The sequence below is a fragment of the Rhinoderma darwinii genome, chromosome 2 (assembly GCF_050947455.1).
Source record: "Rhinoderma darwinii isolate aRhiDar2 chromosome 2, aRhiDar2.hap1, whole genome shotgun sequence".
Lineage (NCBI taxonomy): Eukaryota > Metazoa > Chordata > Amphibia > Anura > Rhinodermatidae > Rhinoderma > Rhinoderma darwinii.
Genome location: NC_134688.1, coordinates 92,750,740 through 92,772,519, shown reverse-complemented (window position 1 = coordinate 92,772,519; position 21,780 = coordinate 92,750,740). Strand labels below are relative to the sequence as shown.

Sequence of the window (21,780 nt, the reverse complement as noted above, 5' to 3'; positions counted from 1 at the left end):
CTCTTCACTTCTGAGCCCTGTCATATGTCCAGACAAAAGATTAGGGCCACATGTAGGGTGTTTCTAAAACCGGGAAACACCGCATAATAATTAGAGAGCTGTCTTGTTATGGTGGCACAAGCTGGGCACCACATATTGGCATATCTATGGAAAAAATTCCATTTTCACTCTGCAACATCGAGTGAACACTAATTTCTACAAAACACCTGCAGAGTTAAAATGCTTACTACACCCCTTGGTAAATGCATTGAGGGGTGTAGTTTCCAAAATGGGGTCACTTCTGGGGGGTTTCCACTGTTTTGGGCCCACAGGCGCCCAGAAACCAATCCAGCAACATCTGCACTCCAAATGGCGGTCCTTCCCTTCGGAGCCCTGCCGTTTGCCCAAACAGCAGTTTATGACCACATATGGGGTATTGCCGTACTCGGGAGAAATTGCTTTACAAATGTTAGGTTCTTTTTTTCCTTTATTTGTTGAGAAAATGAAAAAAATTTGCGCTAAAGCTACGTCTTATTGAAGAAAAAGGACTGTTTTTATTTTCACTGCCTAATTCTAATAAATTCTATGAAACATCTGTGGGGTCAAAATGCTCACCACACCCCTAGATGAATTCCTCAAGAGGTGTAGTTTCCTAAATGGAGACCCTTTTTGGGCGTTTTCATTGTTTTGTCCCCTCAGGGGCTTTGCAAATGTGACATGGCCTCTGCAAATCATTCCTGCTAAATGTGATCTCAAAAAGCCAAATAGTGCTCTTTCCCTTCTAAGCCCTGCCGTGTGTCCAAACAGCCGTTTATTACCACATGTGGGGTATTGTTTTACTCGGGAGAAATTGCTTTACAAATTTTGTGGTGCTTTTTCTCCTTCAGTCCTTCTGGAAATGAGAAAAAATTAGCTAAACCTAGATTTTTTTTGAAAAAATGTAGATTATTATTTTCAGGGCCTACTTCCAATAATTTCTGCAAAAAAACTGTGGGGTCAAATCGCTCACTATACCCCTAGATAATTTCCTCAATGGGTATAGTTTCCAAAATGGGGTCACTTGTTGGGGGTTTCCACTGTTTTGTCACCTCAGGGGCTTTGTAAATGTGACATGGCCTCCGCAAACCATTCCTGCTAAATGTGAACTCCAAAAGCCAAATAGCGCTCTTTCCCTTCTCAGCCACGCCGTGTCTCCAAACAACCGTTTATTACCACATGTGAGGCATTGTTTTACTCGGGAGAAATTGCTTTACAAATTTTGCGGTGCTTTTTCTCCTTTAGTCCTTGTGGAAATGAGAAAAAAAAATAAATCGCTAAACCTACATTTTGTTTGAAGAAATGTTGATTTTAATTTTCACGGCCTACTTCCAATAATTTCTGTAAAAAACCTGTGCGGTCAAAATGCTCACTACACCCCTAGATAATTTCCTTGAGGTGTCTAGTTTCCCAGATGGGGTCACTTTTGGGGGATTTTTACTGTTTTGTCACTGCAAGAGCCCTTCAAACCTGACATGGTGCCTAAAATATATATTCTAACAAAAATAAGGCCCCAAAATCCACTAGGTGCTCCTTTGCTTCTGAGGCTGGTGCTTCAGTCCAGTAGCACGCTACGGCCACATGTGGGATATTTCCTAAAACTGCAGAAACTGGGCAAAAAATATTGAGTTGCATTTCTCTGATAAAACCTTCTGTGTTATAAAAAAAAATGTTATTAAAAATTTATTTCTGCAGAAAAATATGAAATTTCTAAATTTCACCTCTACTTTGCTTGAATTCCTGTGAAATGTGTAAAGGGTTAAGACATTTTCTAAATGCTGTTTTGAATACTTTGAGGGGTGAAGTTTTTAAAATGGGGTGACTTTTTGGAGGTTTCTAATATATAAGGCCCTCAAAACCACTTCACAACTGAACTGGCCCCTGTAAAAATGGCCTTTTGAAATTTTCTTGAAAATGTGAGAAATTGCTGCTAAAGTTCTAAGCCTTGTGAGGTCATAGAAAAATAAAATGATGTTCAAAAAACGATGCAAATCTAAAGTAGACATATGGGTGATGTTAATTAGCAACAATTTTGTGTGGTATAACTGCCTGTCTTACAAGCAGATACATTTAAATTGAGAAAAATGCTAATTTTTGCAATTTTTCGCTAATTTTTGGTGTTTTTCACAATTAAATACTGAACATATCGAGCAAATTTTGCCAGTAACATAAAGTCCAATGTGTCACGAGAAAACAATCTCAGAATCGCTTGGATAGGTGAAAGCATTCCGGAGTTATTACCACATAAAGTGACACATGTCAGATTTGAAAAATGAGGCTCTGTCAGGAAGGTCAAAAGTGGATAAAGAGGGAAGGGGTTAAATACATTTTTAACATAAAATGGGTATTTTATTTAACTTTCTTTATAAGTCTCACCAGGGGACTTGAAGCGGAGATCGTTTGATAGCTTGTATAATGCTTTAGAATACTTAGAATTTCAAAGCATTAGTGCCTGTTGGTGCTATACTGACTACTGTTAGGGTATGTGCACACACACTAATTACGTCCGTAATTTACGGACGTATTTCGGCCGCAAGTACCGGACCGAACACAGTGCAGGGAGCCGGGCTCCTAGCATCATAGTTATATACGATGCTAGGAGTCCCTGCCTCTCTGCAGGACAACTGTCCCGTACTGTAATCATGTTTTCAGTACGGGACAGTAGTTCCACGGAGAGGCAGGGACTCCTAGCGTCGTACACAAGTATGATGCTAGGAGCCCGGCTCCCTGCACTGAGTTCGGTCCGGGACTTGCGGCCGAAATACGTCCGTCAATTACGGACGTAATTAGTGTGTGTGCACATACCCTTAGGGCCCACCCAGCGGCCATAGAAACCCATCAGCATCCCGTTATCTCGCCATGGTGGTGCAAATGGGCTGACAGAAGGGTTAAGGGAATCTAAGGGGTTAAACTCGATCTCATGATTTTATGTCAGCAGTATAATATAGCAGACAACCACAAGTGATGGCGTGGGCACAGCTCCTGTGGCTTCACCATCACTGCTCCGTAATAGTACGTATTATGGCAGGGCGGGAAGGGGTTAAATGAATAGTGACCTGCCATTTAACATGCTGCAGACTGTCACAAGTCTAACATCCATGTAATTTAAAAAGCTCAACGAGAGGATGAATTTGAAGGGAACAATAAAAAAAAATTACAAATAAAATAACTAATAGCGATGAGAAAAAGATCCGGCATGGCTGGAAACTTTAAGGCCCTGTTCACACAGAGTTTTTTTGCAAGCAGAAAATTCTGCCTCAAAATTCAGTTTGGAATTTTGAGGCAGATTTTGATATGCCTGCACGACGTTTGCCACGCTTTTAGCTCGCGCCCATTGAGCACCACGGACAAAAACGTCGCGAAGTACAAGTACGCTTTTTCTACCTCCCATTGTGGTCAATGGGAGGTCAGACGTAAACGCCTCAAGATAGAGCATGTCGCATTTTTTTCCGCTCGCGAGAAGAAAAAAAAAACACCTCCTATTGAAATTGACGTTTTTTGGAGCGTTTTCCAACGTGGTTTCTGCGTCAAAAAACTGTGTGAACAGGGCCTAAAACTTCAATGTCCCGCTAACAAGCAGTTTTTTTTTTTTTTTTTTATCATCTGTGTGCATTTATCATCTTAATAGAGTTGGAACAAATCAATAAAGCTTCAAAGTTACCAGCCGTGCTGGACCTTCCCTCATTGCTAACAGTGATCTTATGCGGGCCGGGGGCTGTACATCAATAAATGCCCTGGTGTGCCCATCCCATGTTTCCGTTCAGTCACTGGAAATCTTATAATGTTATAATCACCATACAGATTTGTTGGCCAAAAGCACTTGCTTCCGCATCTGGGCTGTGTTGTTGTTGTTACAATTTCCTGTCACACTGCAAGAATCTGTCTGAAAGTAGCAAGTTAACCCCTTCCCCCTGCATGCATTCTAGGTTTTACTACTTTTGCAGAATAAAACCACTTTTGAACTAAAATAATTTTATTTTGCTTCGCTGCTTTCCAAGAGCCATAACTTTTTTCTTTTTTCCGTCGATGACGCCATATGTGGGCTTGTTTTTTTCTGGACTATGTTGCTACCATTTTGGAGTACATGGAACTTCTTGATTAACCTTTTATTATAATTTTTTTTTTAGGGAGAATGGAAAAAAATAGCAATTATGTTTGTGTTTTTTTTTTTTACAGCGTTCACCTTGCGATTTAAATAATATGCAAAACTTTATTTTTTAGGTCATTACGACATATGGTATCCCAGCCATGTGTAGTTTTTATTTTATTTTTATACTTTTAGTAATTAAAACCAAATAGTTTTTTTTTTGCGTGTAGCTTTTATTAATTTTTTTTTATTTCACATCAATTATTTTTCAGTCCCACTATGGACTTGACTTTGCGATCTTTAGTTTGCAGATATAATGCTTTGATATACTTCGGATACCAAAGCATTACTGCCTGTCAGTATAAAACCGACAGGCATCTATTAGGCCATGCCTCTGGCACGGCCTAATAGGCATATACAAGAAAATAGAGAGACCGCAGCACACGTAGTTACCAAAGTATCAAAAAGGCGTCTTATTTCCCCATAAATTATTATGGTAAAATAAAAAAAATAAAAGACACCTTTTTGATACTTTGGAAACAAGGTGTGCTGCGGTCTCTATTTTCGTGTGTATATTTTGGAGTTGGACTGGCTACGACTCGACACTGCTTGCACCGTTTAAAAATTCTCTTGCTATAACGTTCCTCTTGAGTGTTTCCTGGGACTGTGATGTGCTGCGGATTTCTTTTTCCAATAGGCATAGAGCCAGGGCAGGCCTGGGGGACATTGTTAGGCCCCCGGCTGCCATGGCACCCCATCGGCTGCCCCCTCCCTCTGTAAACTACTCAAATGCAGCGGGCTCTAATGACCGCAGCATTTGAGGGGTTAAATGGTCGTGATCGAAGTAAACTCATCCAGCCTGCATGGGACACCTGTGCAGGACGTCGATTAGGCCACCGCCTTATAATAAAGCCCTTTAATGACTGCCGTGAAAAGGCGTATCAGCGTTCATTAAGGGGTTAATAATGGCTCATATTTACGTCATAGCTGTGTGTATATATATATATATATATCTATCTATCTCTCTCTATCTATATCTGCAATGCAAATAATCGGATTGTGATCACAGAGGGGTTAAAGATTCAGCTCTAAAAGTTTACTAAGTTACAACCAAGAGCCACAATTAACACCAAGGGTTCCCTGGAGAAAATCTGCAACAAACATTGTGTCACCTGTTGGAATACATCCAGTTCCCTGGCAAGATGGGCAGGTAATGCTGTCGCGTCCTGTAAACTCAACATAAGGAAACTGAGCAATATCTTCTTCTCTGTCCTTTCCATCCAACAAATCATCGTCATCTTCAACATGCGAATTGCTAGTCGGCTTCGAGGCAGTCACATGGCTGGTATAGGCAGACATTATAGATCCCATATTCTGTGCTCAGCATCTGTTCAAAAATCAAATATAATAATTTTAAGTCACTTTTTGTATAAGAGAGTTAAAAGTCGAACGCCTCATGCACACGACCGTGTGTGCCGTCCAAGTCCTGTAAGTGATCCGAGGAAAGATAGGACATGTTCTAACTTTCCTCAGATCGGAGACTCGGGCCATTTTTTACAGACCCGATTCACCCGCTTAAGTGAACGGGTCCGTGAAGACTATCAGGTGCCACTCGGATGCCGTCAAAAACGGCCCGAATGGCACAACGGTCGTATGCATGAGGCATTAGTGAAACAAATTTTACAATAAACACATACCAAATAACAGACAAAACGGTGTCATGATATAAAGGCCCAAAATAATCTGGTATTAAGAGGTTAAACTGCAACATCAATAGAAAGAATAAATGAATGCACATGCTATGCAGAGTCAGCACTTCTAAACCGGTGGAAACACACAGAGGGGCACATTTCCTGGTCACAGCTGTAAAACTAAAGAAAGAACCAAAATAAAAACTTGTTCATAATAAGGCCGGTTTCACTCAAGCGTAATACGGCCACAAAACGGTGTCTGACCACAGGTTGCATTATCAAATTTATAAGCATCAAAGATCCAGATTAGTTTGGGTTATTAGACCCGTGGTCAGGCCAGTATTTGTGGCCATGAGGGTGCAAAAAAAAAAAAAGCACAAATATTAAGCTTGAGTAAAACCAGCCTTAGGCTTGTACGAGGGGTGAAGTCAGAGAACCTGCTTGTCCAGCTGTGGGATTTGTTACAACCCCTCTCTGTTGTTTGTCTTCCCCTTGTTCCGTAGTTGGTGCTTGGGACGGAACGGTCAGTGACAGGGACGCGGCCAGTTGCTTAGGAGAAAGCATTACGGAAGGAAAATAGTCAAAGGATTAGGCTGTAATCTCTCTACCACTCCTAGTACTCTCTGATGTACACCTATAGTAACTAGATTGCCAGGGTATTCTGGAGCAGGTGGTCCTGCAGGAGAGAAAGAGTGAGTTTGTCGTCCCCCCCTTCCGTCTGAGTACAAAGAAAGTTAAAAGTACCAACTATTTCATGCGTCATTCAACGTTTCTAACAAAACTGCTGTTTTTGTTTGTGAACAAAGTTACACACCCTGCTAAGTTGGGAGAGGGTGGGGGAGCGGATGATAGTAGGTCCAGGCCCTAGTGACAGACATACGGCATTCAGGACTGTCGAAAGATTGGTGTTGGGGGGGGGGGGGGGTAGTATAGGACAGTCAGGTAAGCATAACATTCACCATCCGCCGTTGAAACACGGAGTTGCCATGAAAGGTAGCAGTTTCTACTGCAGTGCAGGTGCCAAAAGGGAACAAAAAACGGCACGATTCTTTTGTTGCGGTATTCTGCATGGTAGTGAGCGATGACACTGTGACCCGCAGGGGCAGGAGGACAGGTGTGGTCGGCCATTTATGTGCAATTCTTGGAACGTTTGGGCAATGAGACAGTTTTGTAGCGAAGTTCCCTAGCCTTGATAGTAGGACTCTCCTCTAATGATGTGCTCTTGTGTCGAAGTTCTCAATAAAGCATTAAAGCCTACTCGAGAGATCATGTTTACAGGCTGGATTCACACATGCAGTTTTGGGTGAATACAAAAGACAGAAGCAGTAAAAATCTTTCATTTATACCTTTCTAGGTTTCACTGTTTCCTTTTTTTTTTAAAAGATCCATGACGTATGTGACTATTTATTACGGTGACTCTTCTACACTTGACTTTTAATGGATCCTTCAGATACACTATTTTGTTGAACAAAAAGCAACAGAAACCTGAAGGATACGAACGAACACAAGTGTGAACAGAGCCTCGGACCATTAGGCTTGATGTTTAGTAGTCCTGCAAAAAAAACTGCATTTTAAACTGGGTGAAAAAAAAATCTTGTTATTTTATACCATTTTTAATTTAGTGCCATTTTGCACAGGCTTTATTTATGGCTTTTTTGAAGACCTATAGAAAAGCCCATGGGGAAAAAAAAGGCCTTAAAAACGTCTCAACCAGAGCATGCTGCGTTCAGTAAAAAATGCCATGGACCACAAAAAATGCCTTGATTAAAAACGCAGTGTATGTAGTGCTATTTATATTTTACTATAAACTTTAAATGTAACATCTGGCATGAAAAATGAATAAGAACGCGGTGTGTGTGAAACTAGCCTAAAACTTCTAGGATTAGCTGCCTGGCTCCTGGGATGAGTCCAGCTCTGGTAGAGGGCAAGTCAAAGTGGATGCTGAGCTTCGTCCCTTTAGTATTGGAGACCTTTATCCTGAGCTAAGGGACATGTTAAAGGGAACCTTTCACTACCCCAGACCTAGGCAGCGGAGTGCACCATCTTATCGGCGCTGCTGCACAGACCTTGAGGCACTTAGAATTAGCTGTGTAGTCTAAGCTGTTCTTGAGATATTGGTGCCTGATATGTAAATTAGCCCCTGTACTGTCTAAGGGGCGTTTCAATACATGGAAAGGCCGGGGGGCGTGATAGTCAGAGCTCTGACACTGTCCAATCAGCTGCGGACAGTCTAAGTGCAGCTTCTACTGAGTGGTGCGCGCGCGAGAGAGAGAGAGTACGTACACGCACTCCTCTCTCCCGAGATTACGCAATCTACTCATCACTTGCTGACAGTAGCAGAGACCATTCAGATTAAGGTGGTGTAAATGTAACTTTTGTATGCTGAAAATTTTAAAACCAGAACAGTTATAATATAGTTACCTTATTGATTCTGTGCTAATCCACACTGGTGATCCTGGTCCCCCTTGTTAGTAAATTGAAAAAAACTATGCAACATCCAAATCACATGATTGAGACAGTAAATTAACCCCTTAACGACCGGCGTATAGTCTTTTTACGTCGGCCGTTAGGGGTAGTTCTTCTGAAGTACCACCTTTTCACGGCGGCACTTCAGAAGAACTTTTTCCGCATCGTGCAGGGATCTCCTGGAACCCAAGCTGTTGCTAACCGCCTCGGGATTCAGGGCATCTATCGGAGACCACTAGCAGTGGTCTCCAATCATATTTAACCCCTCAGATGCGACACTCAATAGCGAGCGCCGCATCTGAGCGCTTTTAGAGGGAGGGGTCTCCCTCTCACCCCACTGTGAGCGTCCGCAATGAAATTGCGGGCTGCGGATTATTTCTATGGCAGCCTGGGGGCCTAACAAAGGCCCCAAGGTCTGCCTTCAGTAGATGCCTTTCAGTTTTACACTGACAGGCATAATACACTGCAATACAGAAGTTTTTTTCCTATTACCCCACCAAACAAAGTTAATCAATAATGCACGAGTACTACAAAATGGCGCTATTAAAAAATACAACTTGTCCCACAAAAAACAGGTTGTCATACAGCTATGTCGACGGAAAACTAGTTATAGCTTTTTGAATGCGACGATGGAAAAACTGAAAAAATTGCTTGGTCATTAAGGTTTAAAATACCTTCGGTATTAAGGGGTTAACTGGTTGCCGACACAGGACGAGTATGCTCGTCCTGAGCGGCGAGCACTTTGCACATTAGGACAAGCATACTCGTCCTGTGTGACAGCCGTCTCTGCCGTCTCTGTGTGTGCGATCAAGAGCGGGGCAACGGCTGTAATACACAGCCACGGTCCCGCTCTGACAGCGGAGAGGAGAGAAACATCTTCTCTCCGCTGTTAAACCTTTGAACGCCGCGATGAAAGCTGATCGCGGCGTTCAAAGAGGGGGGACTGCACATTGATCGCGTCACAGAAGATAACTGTGACGCAGTCAAAGAACACAACTCATATGGCCAGACAGCCCAGGGTCCAGTGAAGGACCCCAGGGCTGTCTGAACATATTTCCTGTTGTTAGGGCATACTGAGGTATGCCCTAAGAACTGCCTGTGTACAATCAGTATAGATCTATGCCAGTACATTACAGTTACAAAATCCAAATGATACTGCAGGGGACATCTCTCCCAACCCTGGGCCTCCCTTTTCTTCTGCCAAGCTCAACCACTTACCTGCCACACATAGAAACCCTGCAAATCTTCTTGCCATTCCTTGTAGGTCTTCTCCTGTCTCTTTTAACTGTGCTCTCTGGAACTCTCGGTCCGTGTGCAACAAACTCACCTTTATTCATGACTTATTCCTTTCTAACTCTCTCAACCTTCTGGCTCTTACAGAAACATGGCTACACCTGTCTGACACTGCTTCCCCTGCTGCTCTATCTTATGGTGGTCTCCAGTTCTCTCATGCCCCCAGACCTGAGAACAGGCAGGGTGGAGGAGTAGGTATACTTCTTTCCCCACACTGCACTTTCCAGGTCATTCCCCCGGTCCCCTCACTCACATTTCCCTCTTTTGAAGTCCACACCCTCAGACTCTTTCACCCTTTTCCCCTCCGAGTGGCAGTTGTCTACCGCCCACCGGGCTCACCCCGCCAATTCCTGGACCATTTTGCTGCCTGGCTTCCACAATTTCTATCCTCTGAAACACCCACTCTCATCATGGGTGACTTCAACATCCCCATTGATAACCCAATCTCCTCATCTGCCTCCCAGTTTCTATCTTTAACCTCGTCCCTCGGTCTGTCACAACTTACTAACTCTCCTACACATGAAGACGGGCATTCACTTGACCTGGTCTTCTTCCGGCTCTGCTCAGTTTCTGACTTTATTAACTCTCCTCTCCCACTTTCTGACCACAATCTTCTCTGCTTTACTATCAAATATTCTCTGCCTCCTCAGGTCATCCCTACGTATCAGACATACAGAAATCTACATGCCATTAACACTGTGAAATTCATAGACAGTCTACAGTCCTCATTGTCCCCTATCTCTTCCCTCTCCTGTCCCAATCTGGCTGCCAAACTTTATAACAACACTCTCAAAAATGCATTGGATGAAGCAGCCCCCACTACACTCCGAACCACCCGACAAAGACGACGACAACCCTGGCACACGCCTCAATCCCGCTTTCTTCAGCGGTGCTTGAGATGTGCCGAACGACTGTGGAGAAAATCGCATTTGGATGCAGATTTCCTCCATTACAAATTTATGCTCAAAACTTACAACTCGGCCCTTCACCGCGCCAAACAAGTCTACTTCACTTCTCTCATCTCCACACTATCTAATAATCCAAAACGCCTCTTTGATACTTTTCACTCCCTCCTTAGTCCTAAAGTGCAGACACCAATCACAGATCTCAGTGCTGAAGACCTGGCCAATTATTTTAAAGTTAAAATTGACAACATCCGACATGATATTATCTCCCAGTCCCCTAGTAACATCGATCCCCTTCCCCCCCACACTCCCTCTTCTTCACTCTCAGCATTTGACCCAATAACTGAAGAAGAAGTCTCGAGGCTCCTCTCTTCTTCTCGTCCTACTACCTGCCCTAGTGATCCTGTCCCCTCACACCTCCTCCAGTCCCTCTCCCCAGCTGTCACTAGTCACCTCACTAAAATATTTAACCTCTCTCTTTCCTCTGGTATCTTTCCCTCCGCTTTTAAACATGCCATTATAAACCCATTATTGAAAAAACCAACACTTGACCCATCCAGCGCTGCCAACTACCGACCAGTCTCCAATCTGCCCTTCATCTCCAAACTCCTGGAACGCTTGGTCTACTCTCGCCTTATCCGCTATCTCTCTGCTAACTCCATTCTTGACCCCTTACAATCTGGTTTCCGCACTCACCACTCCACAGAAACTGCCCTTACTAAAGTCTCAAATGATCTCTTGGCGGCTAAATCGGACGGTAAATCCTCTCTCCTTATTCTTTTGGATCTCTCTGCAGCCTTTGACACTGTAGACCACAAACTCCTACTTAACATGCTCCAGTCTATTGGCCTCAAGGACGCGGCTCTCTCTTGGTTTTCCTCCTATCTCTCTGACCGCTCATTCAGTGTGTCATTTGCTGGTTCCACTTCTTCTCCTCTTCCCCTTGATATCGGGGTTCCTCAGGGATCAGTCCTAGGTCCACTCCTCTTTTCTCTCTACACAGCTCCTATTGGACAAACCATCAGCAGATTTGGCTTCCAGTACCATCTCTACGCTGATGACACCCAATTATATACCTCTTCCCGTGACATCACCCCTGCTCTAATACAGAACACCAGTGATTGTCTGTCCGCTGTCTCTAACATCATGTCCTCTCTCTATCTGAAACTGAATCTTTCTAAAACTGAGCTCCTTGTGTTCCAACCATCTACTAACCTCCCTAAACCTGATGTCTCTATCTCTGTGTGTGGCACTATCATAACTCCTAAGCAGCACGCCCGCTGTCTCGGGGTTATTTTTGACTCAGATCTTTCCTTTACTCCTCACATACAATCACTTTCACGCTCCTGTCATTTTCACCTAAAAAACATCTCCAGAATCCGCTCTTTTCTTACGGAGGAAACTGCCAAAACTCTCATTGTTGCTCTGATTCACTCTCGTCTTGACTACTGTAACTCATTACTAGTCGGTCTTCCCCTCACTAAACTCTCCCCTCTCCAATCTATCCTCAATGCAGCAGCCAGGCTCATCTTTATGACCAACCGCTACACCAACGCCTCTAATCTGTGCCAGTCACTGCACTGGTTGCCCATCCCCTTCCGAATAAAATTCAAACTTATTACTCTCACCCACAAAGCTCTCCACAGTGCTGCACCTCCTTACATCTCCTCCCTCATCTCTGTCTACCACCCTACTCGGGCTCTACGTTCTGCCAACGACCTTAGATTAAAATCCTCCATAATCCGAACCTCCCACTACCGTCTCCAGGATTTCTCTCGTGCTGCACCCGTCCTCTGGAATGTGCTACCCCAGACAATCAGATTAATTCCCAATATCCACAGTTTTAAACGTGCCCTGAAAACACATCTATTTAGACAGGCCTATAAAATTCCCTAATCTGACTCCTTTTCATGGCCCTCCATTTAGATTAGTCATCAGAATAAGATTCCCTCACACTCCTTCTCTTCTTGTCCGTCATACACGGATACTGGCTGGTGACCGGCTCATGCAGCTTTATGTTACCACCGCATGTGTATAAAAATGGCCGGACCATTGTACAGAACAAACACTATTACACTTTGTGTCTCCCTTATGTCCTCATAGATTGTAAGCTCTTGCGAGCAGGGTCCTCACTCCCCAGGTTTGAATTGTAAATGAACTTTGTCACTATGTAATGTCTGATATTGTTTTCATGTTCCCTCTACATTGTAAAGTGCTGCGTAATATGTTGGCGCTATATAAATAAAGATTATTATTATTATTATTAAATCCCTTTATGTGATTCAAAAAAAAAAGTTAAATGAATGTAAAAAAAAAAAAAAAAAAGTAAATAAATAGTAAATAAAATACACAGAAACAAATTTTTTATAATAAATAAACTTTTTAAAATATAAGTCCCAAAACACGAAATAATATAGACATATTTGGTATCGCCACGACCGTAACAACCTGTACAACAAATGTATAACATTATTTATGATGATCTGTGTATGGTGTAAAAAAAATAATTATTAAAACTGCTGCGCAACTGCTTTTTTTCTGCATTGTAATCTAATTAAAAATTTATAGAAATTAAACGATAATGTATTTGTACCAAAAAATGGTAAGTACATAAAGTACAACTCGTCCCGCAAAAAACAGTCTCATACAACTACGTTGTACAAAAAATAAAAGAGTTTTGAGCGTCGGGATGCAAAGAGGGAAATGTAAAAAAAATTGCTCTGTCCTCAAGGCCAAAATTGTTCGTGTCCTTAAGGGGATAAGGTCTGCCACTGGGCCGTTCTGTCTATGTTGACATTCAGTTTGAAAACAAGACAGCATGGAAACCGCAAGGATTCACCATGCAGAAAGGGGGTAAAATCAATAAGTATATTGTAACATTTTGGGTTTTAACCCCTTAATGACCGCCGATAAGCCTTTTCACGGCGGTCATTAATGGGCTTTATTCTACAGCGCCGCTATTCCACGGCGCTGCGTTAGAATAAAGTAAACAGAGCAGGGTGCTGTCAAATCCATATCTCCTATTGCATGTGATCGGCGCTGCAATGTAGAGAACAGTAACGTGTTTTTTTTTAAACGTTAATTTTTGGCCAACTTATGAGCTATTTTATATATATATATATATATATATATATATATATATATATGCAAATGAGCTTTGAAATGGACAACTGGACGTTTTTTTTTCGTTATGTCCAACTGGGCGTGTATTGTGTTTTTAACTGGGCGTGTTTACGTGTATGACGCTGAACAATCAGTGACCAGCCCGCGTCATACACTCCTCTCCATTCATTTACACAGCAGCGATGTGCAGCCGCATAAACAGAGATTAACGTTAATCAAGTGTCCTGATAATGAATACACATGATCATCCAGCCTGGACGTCATGTGTATTCAGAATCCTGACACTTCTGAATCTTTTCTGTGAGAGTTCCAGCAAGTGAAACGAAATCTCGTTTACCTCCGTAATCTCGCGAGATTTCGTTTCCCTTGCTAGAAATCTCAAAAGAAAAGAGTCAGAAGTGTCAGGATTCTGAATACACATGACGTCCAGGCTGGATGATCATGTGTATTCATTATCAGGACACTGCAGTAACGTTAATCTCTGTTTATGCGGCTGCACATCGCTGCTGTGTAAATCAATCGAGAGGACTGTATGACGCTGACTGGTCACTGATTGGTCAGCGTCATACACGTAAACACGCCCAGTTAAAAACACAATACACGCCCAGTTGGACATAACGAAGAAAAAAAAACGCCCAATTGTCCATTTCAAAGCTAATTTGCATATATATATATATATATATATATATAAAATAGCTCATAACTTGGCCAAAAATGAAAGTTTTTTTTAAAAAAAAACACGTTACTGTTATCTACATTGCAGCGCCGATCACATGCAATAGGAGATAGGGATTTCAGAATCTGGTAAGAGAGCCTCTTTAATAAAAGTTAATGAATAAATTATATGTACCCCAAAATGGTGCTATTAAAAAGTACAACTTGTCCCGCAAAAAACAAGACCTTATACAGCTATGTCGACGCAAAAATAAAAAAAGTTATAGCTCTTGGAATGCGATGATGGAAAAACGTCAAAAATGGCTTGGTCATTAGGGCCCAGAATGCAAGCAGGGGGAAGGGGTTAAAGAGGACCTGACAATTTTTTTTTTTTAACCACATACCTCCCCTTATTCCTGCCATCCTCTTGATTCCGCTACTGTAATTTCTAGTTTGTTTGGCCCGCCTGATTCCCCACTGCGGCGCCTTATATGCTAATTTTGAGTTAAGGTGCATTTCTCCTCAGGCGTTGCCTCCTGCAACACTGTGATGCTGTCCAATAAGAGCGGGTCTTCTGCCTGACAGTGATGCAATGGGAGGGCTAAACGAAATAAAAATGACAGCGCTTCAATCAAGAGGATGCCAGGAATAAGGGGAGGTATGTGGTTTTAAAAAAATAAAAAATAATCATGACAGGTCCTCTAACATTTTCAGCATTAAAATAAATATATTTTTTTGTGCGACATCTCTTTAACTAAAAGTTTTACATCGCACCAAAAACTCATCCATTCTGCCATTCAGTGAAGGGACTATAGTTGGATAACGAAAAAAAAACAAAACATAAATTTGCTGATAACACATTTAGTTTAGTCAAATATAGTCTATTTAGTCCATATCAATCAGACATGTCATAAAAGACACATCGTTGTGGTCCAGCAGCTGATGTCAAGAATGAGGGGTGCCCTTATCTAAGAGGGTAGGGTGCCTTAAGGGCCTATTACATGGCCCGACGAGGGCCGGTGCGGCGAGCACCGATCAACGAGACATCGTTGATCGGCGCTCATTTGCTTCACACGGAGCTACGGATAGGGACGAGCGGTCGTTACACTGATCGCTCGTCCCCATACATTATCATCATGTCGCCAATTAGTCGAGAACGAGCGTTATATGAACACTTGTCTGCCCGATAATCGCCCAAAGTAAAACCCCCTTTACTCATTTGTATCATTACCCACACAAATCAGTCATCATCACCACCATTAATAGAGAAAACTGCAATGCTCCAATGAAGACCTCGATCTAGTAAGCTTGTCAGCACAGACAGCTGGATCTTGCTGCAATATTTGTTGCGCTTTTGCCACAAAACTGCGACATGTGAACACAGCCTAAGGGCTTATTCAGATGAGCGTATTATACGTCCGCGTGCTGTCTGTTAAAAAAAACAAAAACCTGACAGCACACGCACCCATGCAATTCAATGGGGCTGTTCACACGGCAATTGCTTCAACAGACCATGTGAGGGGCCCGTGAAAAATAGGACATGTCCTATTTTCGTCCCTTTTGACAGATGCCTCAATAGACTCAAGTCTATGAGGGATCCGTGAAAACAGGACTCGGACGTGAAAAACTGACGTTTTTCACGTCAGAGTTTACAATTGTTTTTGAATAACCACTAAGGGGTCATACATGTGGTCGCATTACAGCTTCGATAACAACAGATTTTATGGGCGGCAGGATGTCAATTCGTTAAAATTGTTTTTTGTTTTTTTTTGCCTAGCCAGCAGTAGCTTTTACTGGTACCAATTTGGGGTACATATGACTTTTTGATCACTTTTTATTCCATTTTTTTGGTGGGGGGGTGGCAACGTGACAAAAAAAAAACAAAAAAAAAACCAGCAATTCTGGCATTGTGAATCTCCCCCCCCCCCATGCCGTTCAACTGGCCGGTTTAAAGAACGTGATAATTGAATAGTTTGGCCTTTGATGTTGAGATACCAATTAGGTTTACTTTTTTTTATTGTTTATATTACTTTAGGGGAAAAGAAATGGGAAACTTTGTTTTAACTTTTAAAACATTTTTGAACATTATTCAACACTGTATAGAACTGCTCTTTATTTATTTTTTTTAGTCCGCCTAGAGAACTTGAACGAGCGATCGCTTAATCGTTGGTACAATACAACGCAATACCTATGTATTGCAGTTTACTGTGCTATTTATACGCTCTGCCAGAGAGCAGAAAGTTGGCAGACCTGGGGGAACCCAAAGCTGCCATGACAACTATCGGCACCACGCGTTTGCATTGCAGAGATCCGATGGCTCCCCCTCTTTCTGCTTTCCTTATGTATGGTTATGCAGCCCATGAACCATCTGAATTTATTCTATTTTATCGATCGCATCTTTTACGCGGCAAAAAAATAATCATTGTTGGCAACACATACCCTCGTGTAAACAGGGGATGTGCTGCCGACAATAATGTAAAGTTTGTGAGGAAAAACTAACAAACGATCATGGCTACTTAAAAATGAAAGTAAACGTGCGCCGATCAACTTCCTATATCGACAATCTGCGCTTGTAAGAGTATGTTCACGTGCAGAGTCAAAAACGTCTCAAAATACGGAGCTGTTTTCAAGAGAAAACAGCTCCTGATTTTCAGACGATTTTTGTTCCACTCGTGATTTTCGCAGCGTTTTTCACGGCCGTTTTTGTAGCTTTTTTCAATAGAATCTATGGAAAACGGCTCCAAAAACGTCCCAAGAAGTGTCCTGCACTTCTTTTTCGCGGCCGTTTTTTTACGCGTAAAAAAACGTAGCGAAAAACGCTCCGTCGGAACAGAACGCCGTTTTCCCATTGAAATCAATGGGCAGATGTTTGGAGGCGTTCTGCTTCTGATTTTTCGGCGGTTTACGGCCCGAAAAATGGCCGAAAATAGGCTGTGTGAACATACCCTAACAGGTAGTTTATCTGCCCGTGTAAAAGTACCCAAAAAGCTCATTCAGACCGATTTTCACATCCCCGTGCTGTCCAAGTGTGGACTGGACAGCACCGGGACTGAACAGTCATTATTGTAAGGCCTTATTCACACGGACATGTCTGTTTTGCGTGCGCAAAAAATGCTGCGTTTTACTTGTGCAAAAGGTCCGTTTGACATCAGCATATGGTGCGTGGCTGCGTGATTTTCGCACAGCCGGCATCATTATGACACTGGTTTTATGTTTACAAACAGAAAAGCACGTGGTGCTTTTCCGTTTTCATTCATTGATTGATTGATTTTACTACTGTTGCGCGAATCCCGCACGGCACCCGGAAGTGCTTCCGTGTGCCAAGCACGATTTGCCTTCAATGGGTGCGTGCTGCGTGAAATACGGCCAAATATAGGACATGTCGTGAGTTTTACGCAGCGCACATACCCTGCGTGAAATTCACTGATAGTATGAACGGCCCCATTCATTAATATAGGTCCCTGCGACGCGCGTGAAAATCACGCGCGTAGCACGGACGTATAACACGTTCGTGTGAATAAGGCCTTAATGTGCCAATTCAATTCATACGTCAGCCTTTTTCCTGGACCATCCGTCTGATATAAAAAAAAAAAAACCTGCAGCATGCATCTTTGCCTGTTTTTCATAGCGCATAGAAGTCAATGGACCTACATGAAAAACAGAGGTCACACGGATGCGATTCATTCAGTTTTCCCGGGTGGCTGCCGGGAGACACTCACTTGATAAGTAAAACCAGGAAGTCGAGCCAGAGCAGTGTGCTCCTGAATATTAGGCCTCATTCACACGCGCTTGTCCGCTTTTCGTTCACACAAATAACGGGACGTTGTTCACGCATATGACTGTCCCTATGGCGTCAGTATGGTTTTCGTGTGGCGTCCGTTTTTCTCTTCTGAAAGCACTTCCTGATTTGACTTTTTCTATGCATTACTTTAGCAACTGATGCATAACACATGGACAGAACATGGATGTCGTCTGTGTGCGCTCTGATGTTTTCATGCGCCCACTGACTTTAATGGAGGTCACGGTTCGCAAAAACGGACCAGAATAGAACATGCAGTGAGTTTCACGCAACGGACAAACGCTCTGTGAAAAAAACACGGGTGTGTGAATAGTCCCATTAAATTGCATTGGTCAGTGTGGTGTCAGTTATTTCAATGGACAGCACACAGATGTGAAACACGCTGGTGTGAATGAGGCCTAAGACATAATCAGAAGCCTAAAATATGTGCGAGAAATATCTCACAATGCGGTCTTTTCTATAAGCAAAATAAATTTTTTTTTCTACAGTCATATGACCATCCGGGAGAGGGGGGGGGGGGTTCAGTGGGTTGGGACAACGGAGATCATTCCTTTTTTTTCACAGACGTAAAAGACAAATGGCACATTGATGCTATCCGATCGGAAAAAAGGGACAAACAATTTATCTAGGACAGCCTGGATTTATCCGAATTTGATGCTAGACATCTATCTGTGTGTTGCCAATAGTCCGTGTGAACATACCCTAAGGCCCCATGCACACGACCGTATTTTTGTCCACCCGTAAATACGGGTCCTTGGTCACACGTATTCGACCCGTATTGCAGCAGTATTTACGGACCCGTGCCCGTAAATACGGGTCCGGTGTCACCAGTATTCCACCCATATTTATGGGCAGGTTTTTGGCTGAAAAATTGCACAGCACTAATCGGCAGCCCCTTCTCCCTATCAGTGCAGGATATAGAGAAGGGGCAGCCCTTTCCGTAATAAAAGTAAAAGAAATTCATACTTACCCGGACATTGTCTTGGTGACGCGTCCCTCTCTTGACATCCAGTCCGACCTCCCTGAATGACGCGGCAGTCCATGTGACCGCTGCAGCCAGTGATTGGCTGCAGCGGTCACATGGGCTGTAACGTCATCCCAGGAGGAAGAAGCAGGGAGTTCTGGGTAAGTATGAACATCTTTTTTTTTTTTACAGCTTTATCTATATTGTGATCGGTAGTCACTGTCCAGGGTGCTGAAACAGTTACTGCCGATCGTTTAGCTCTTTCAGCACCCTGGACAGTGACCATTTACTGACGTCGCCTAGCAACGCTGCCGTAATTACGGGTGCACACACGTAGTCACACGTAATTACGGGAGCCCCATAGACTAATATGGGCTGCCCGTGCCGTAATTACGGCCTGAAATAGGACATGTTCTATCTTTTTCAACGGCACTGGCACTTTCCCGTAAGCATACGGGGAGGTACCCGTGGCCAATAGAAGTCTATGGGCCCGTAATTACGGGAGTTTTTACGGTCGTGTGCATGGGGCTTTACACTGCTGAATTAAAAAACGCCTTTTACACGTTACTTCTTGAAACGTTTTACAAGCTGAATTTCCATTGACGCCACAAAAAAAAAAAAAAAGGCTTGGAAAATGCGCCTCAAAATACTCTTGAAGAAATAAAATTATATATATATATATATATATATATATATATATTTCCAAAATCGCTTGGCTGTTTATTCTTGAAGTCAGTCTCATATTTTTCAGTCTGAAAATTTGCCGTGCGACTTTAGTGACTAGTATTGTCGAAATGTTAGGCTTATTCAAATTAGTGGATTTTTGCCCACTTTGATGCCAGCTTTTAGGACTAGAACCACTTTGGGTCAGTCTGGACTCAACTTAAATGGGTTGTCCACTAATACTATCCACAGGATATCATCGGTGCAGGTCCGCCACTCGAACCCCACACCGATCAGATACTCTGGTGTCCTGCAGGCACCAGATGTTACGGCACAGTATGCAATGTACGGAGCTGGAAGCAGTTGGCTTCGTACATTGCATAGCGGCCGTGCTGCCGAACTACAGGTCTGCTCCTATTCACTTGAACAGGAGCAGAGCTTCAGACTGGAGCCATCTGCTATCGGCATAGACATCCAGTGCTCGGAGGCAGCCGTAGCGACTAAGGCCTAATTCACACGAACGTCTCCGTTTTGCGCCCGTAACAAACGCAGCGTTTTTCCTGCGTTGCAGTTCCGTGTGACATCAGTGTATGGCGCTTGTCAGCATTTTTTACGCGCGTATGTCAGGTGTTTTTTACGTCAGCAAAATAAACTGAAGGAGGTGGTTTTCTTTTTCTCATCATTTCTTTAGCAACTGCTGCATGAATAACACACAGCACACGGTTGTGCGTCCGTGATTTTCACGCACCCATTAACTCCCGTGTTGCAGTTAATAGGTGCCAGCAAATCGCACACGGCACATGGCAGGACTCATTCGCGCTACAGCTGGTAAAGAAGGGAAACATAAAATCCCCTCCTTCTTTACTGTGTCGTCACATGAAAAGGGAGTGTCATAATGATGCCGGCTGCGTGAAAATCACGCAGCCACGCACCATATACACGTGACACTGAACTTTAGCGCGCGCAAAGCGCAGCGTTTTTTGCGCACACGCAAAACCCACACGTTCGTGTGAATAAGGTCTTAGTTGCCAACTTTGATGCCCATTTTTTGTGAAAAGGATTCCTGTTTTTGGCCTGCTTTCAACATTTTTCTCCTTCATGCACCCGGGTCATTGTAATTTAAATCAAGAAAATAAGTTTTTCATAGTTACTAAACCAGGAGAAAAAAAATATTCTCCCTTGAATAAGAAACCAACATTAATCCTAAATGAGAAACTAGACAAAAAATAAACCAACTTCAGCATCGTCAAACTGAAGGCAATCGCAGAAAAAACAAATGCAATATCGTCAGTTTGTTTTGCTGACTGAACTCTGACTTGTCTGAATAAGCGCTACGACATGCGCATGAGCGGGATTTCAGCAGGTGAATTACCAAGTGTCCTACATGGGTCTGTGAGCTGGAATCACCCAACAAGTCGCTTAGGAAGTGTTTTTACTTTAAATTAACCCTTCTAGTTATATAACACCGGCCTTAGGCTTGAACTAGTTCTCAATATATACAGACTCTTTACTAGGAGGGAGGAATAAAGCGATCTATAAGACATGGATATCTTTACCATCCGGGTATCGCTCACAACACAGGGACATTAAAGGGACGCTCTTTAAAACCTTGCACTGTACCTACAGGTCTGAGACATTCGGTGGTCACATGACAGGTACGATCGGCGTGATAGGAACTGGCGCTTCCACTTACCTGCCAGTCTGCTGCAGGGGCACCGGGTGTTCCCCCAGTGATGCAGGGGTCAGGAAGCCAGAGAGCAAAAGCTACGCTCACAACAGTAGCTACAGATGCTATTAAGCTAAAGGACCTTTGATGATGTCACGATCATGTGACCAGTCACGTGCATGGGAGGAGTCAGGCTCAGAGCTGTGTTTGTTTACGTGAAGCGTCAAGTGCTGAGCAGAAAGAACATGTTGTATTTCAGTATCCTAGGAGGGATGGTGGACATGCTACTTTGTCTATAAGAGCTCTGTATATCATATAAGATGCCAGAAGCAGAGCTGTGTGTGTAGTGTGCATGCAGCAGAGCTGTGTGTGTAGTGTGCATGCAGCAAAGCTGTGTGTGTAGTGTGCATGCAGCAGAGCTGTGTGTGTAATGTGCATGCAGCAGAGCTGTGTG

At 43.1% G+C, this 21,780-nt stretch overlaps 1 protein-coding gene across 1 annotated transcript in view; it reads right to left on the bottom strand.

Annotated features, from left to right (window-relative positions):
- Positions 1–21,498, bottom strand: part of TMEM106C (transmembrane protein 106C) — a 49,381-nt gene extending 27,883 nt beyond the window's left edge. Inside the window, exons 1-2 of the mRNA XM_075851899.1 lie at positions 21,354–21,498; positions 5,275–5,489 (exon numbers count right to left, since the gene is read on the bottom strand). Coding sequence (XP_075708014.1) covers positions 5,275–5,473 — 199 coding nt within the window. The 5' untranslated portion in view covers positions 5,474–5,489; positions 21,354–21,498. The remainder of the gene's footprint in view (positions 1–5,274; positions 5,490–21,353) is intronic.
- Between the last annotated feature and the right edge of the window lie 282 nt (positions 21,499–21,780).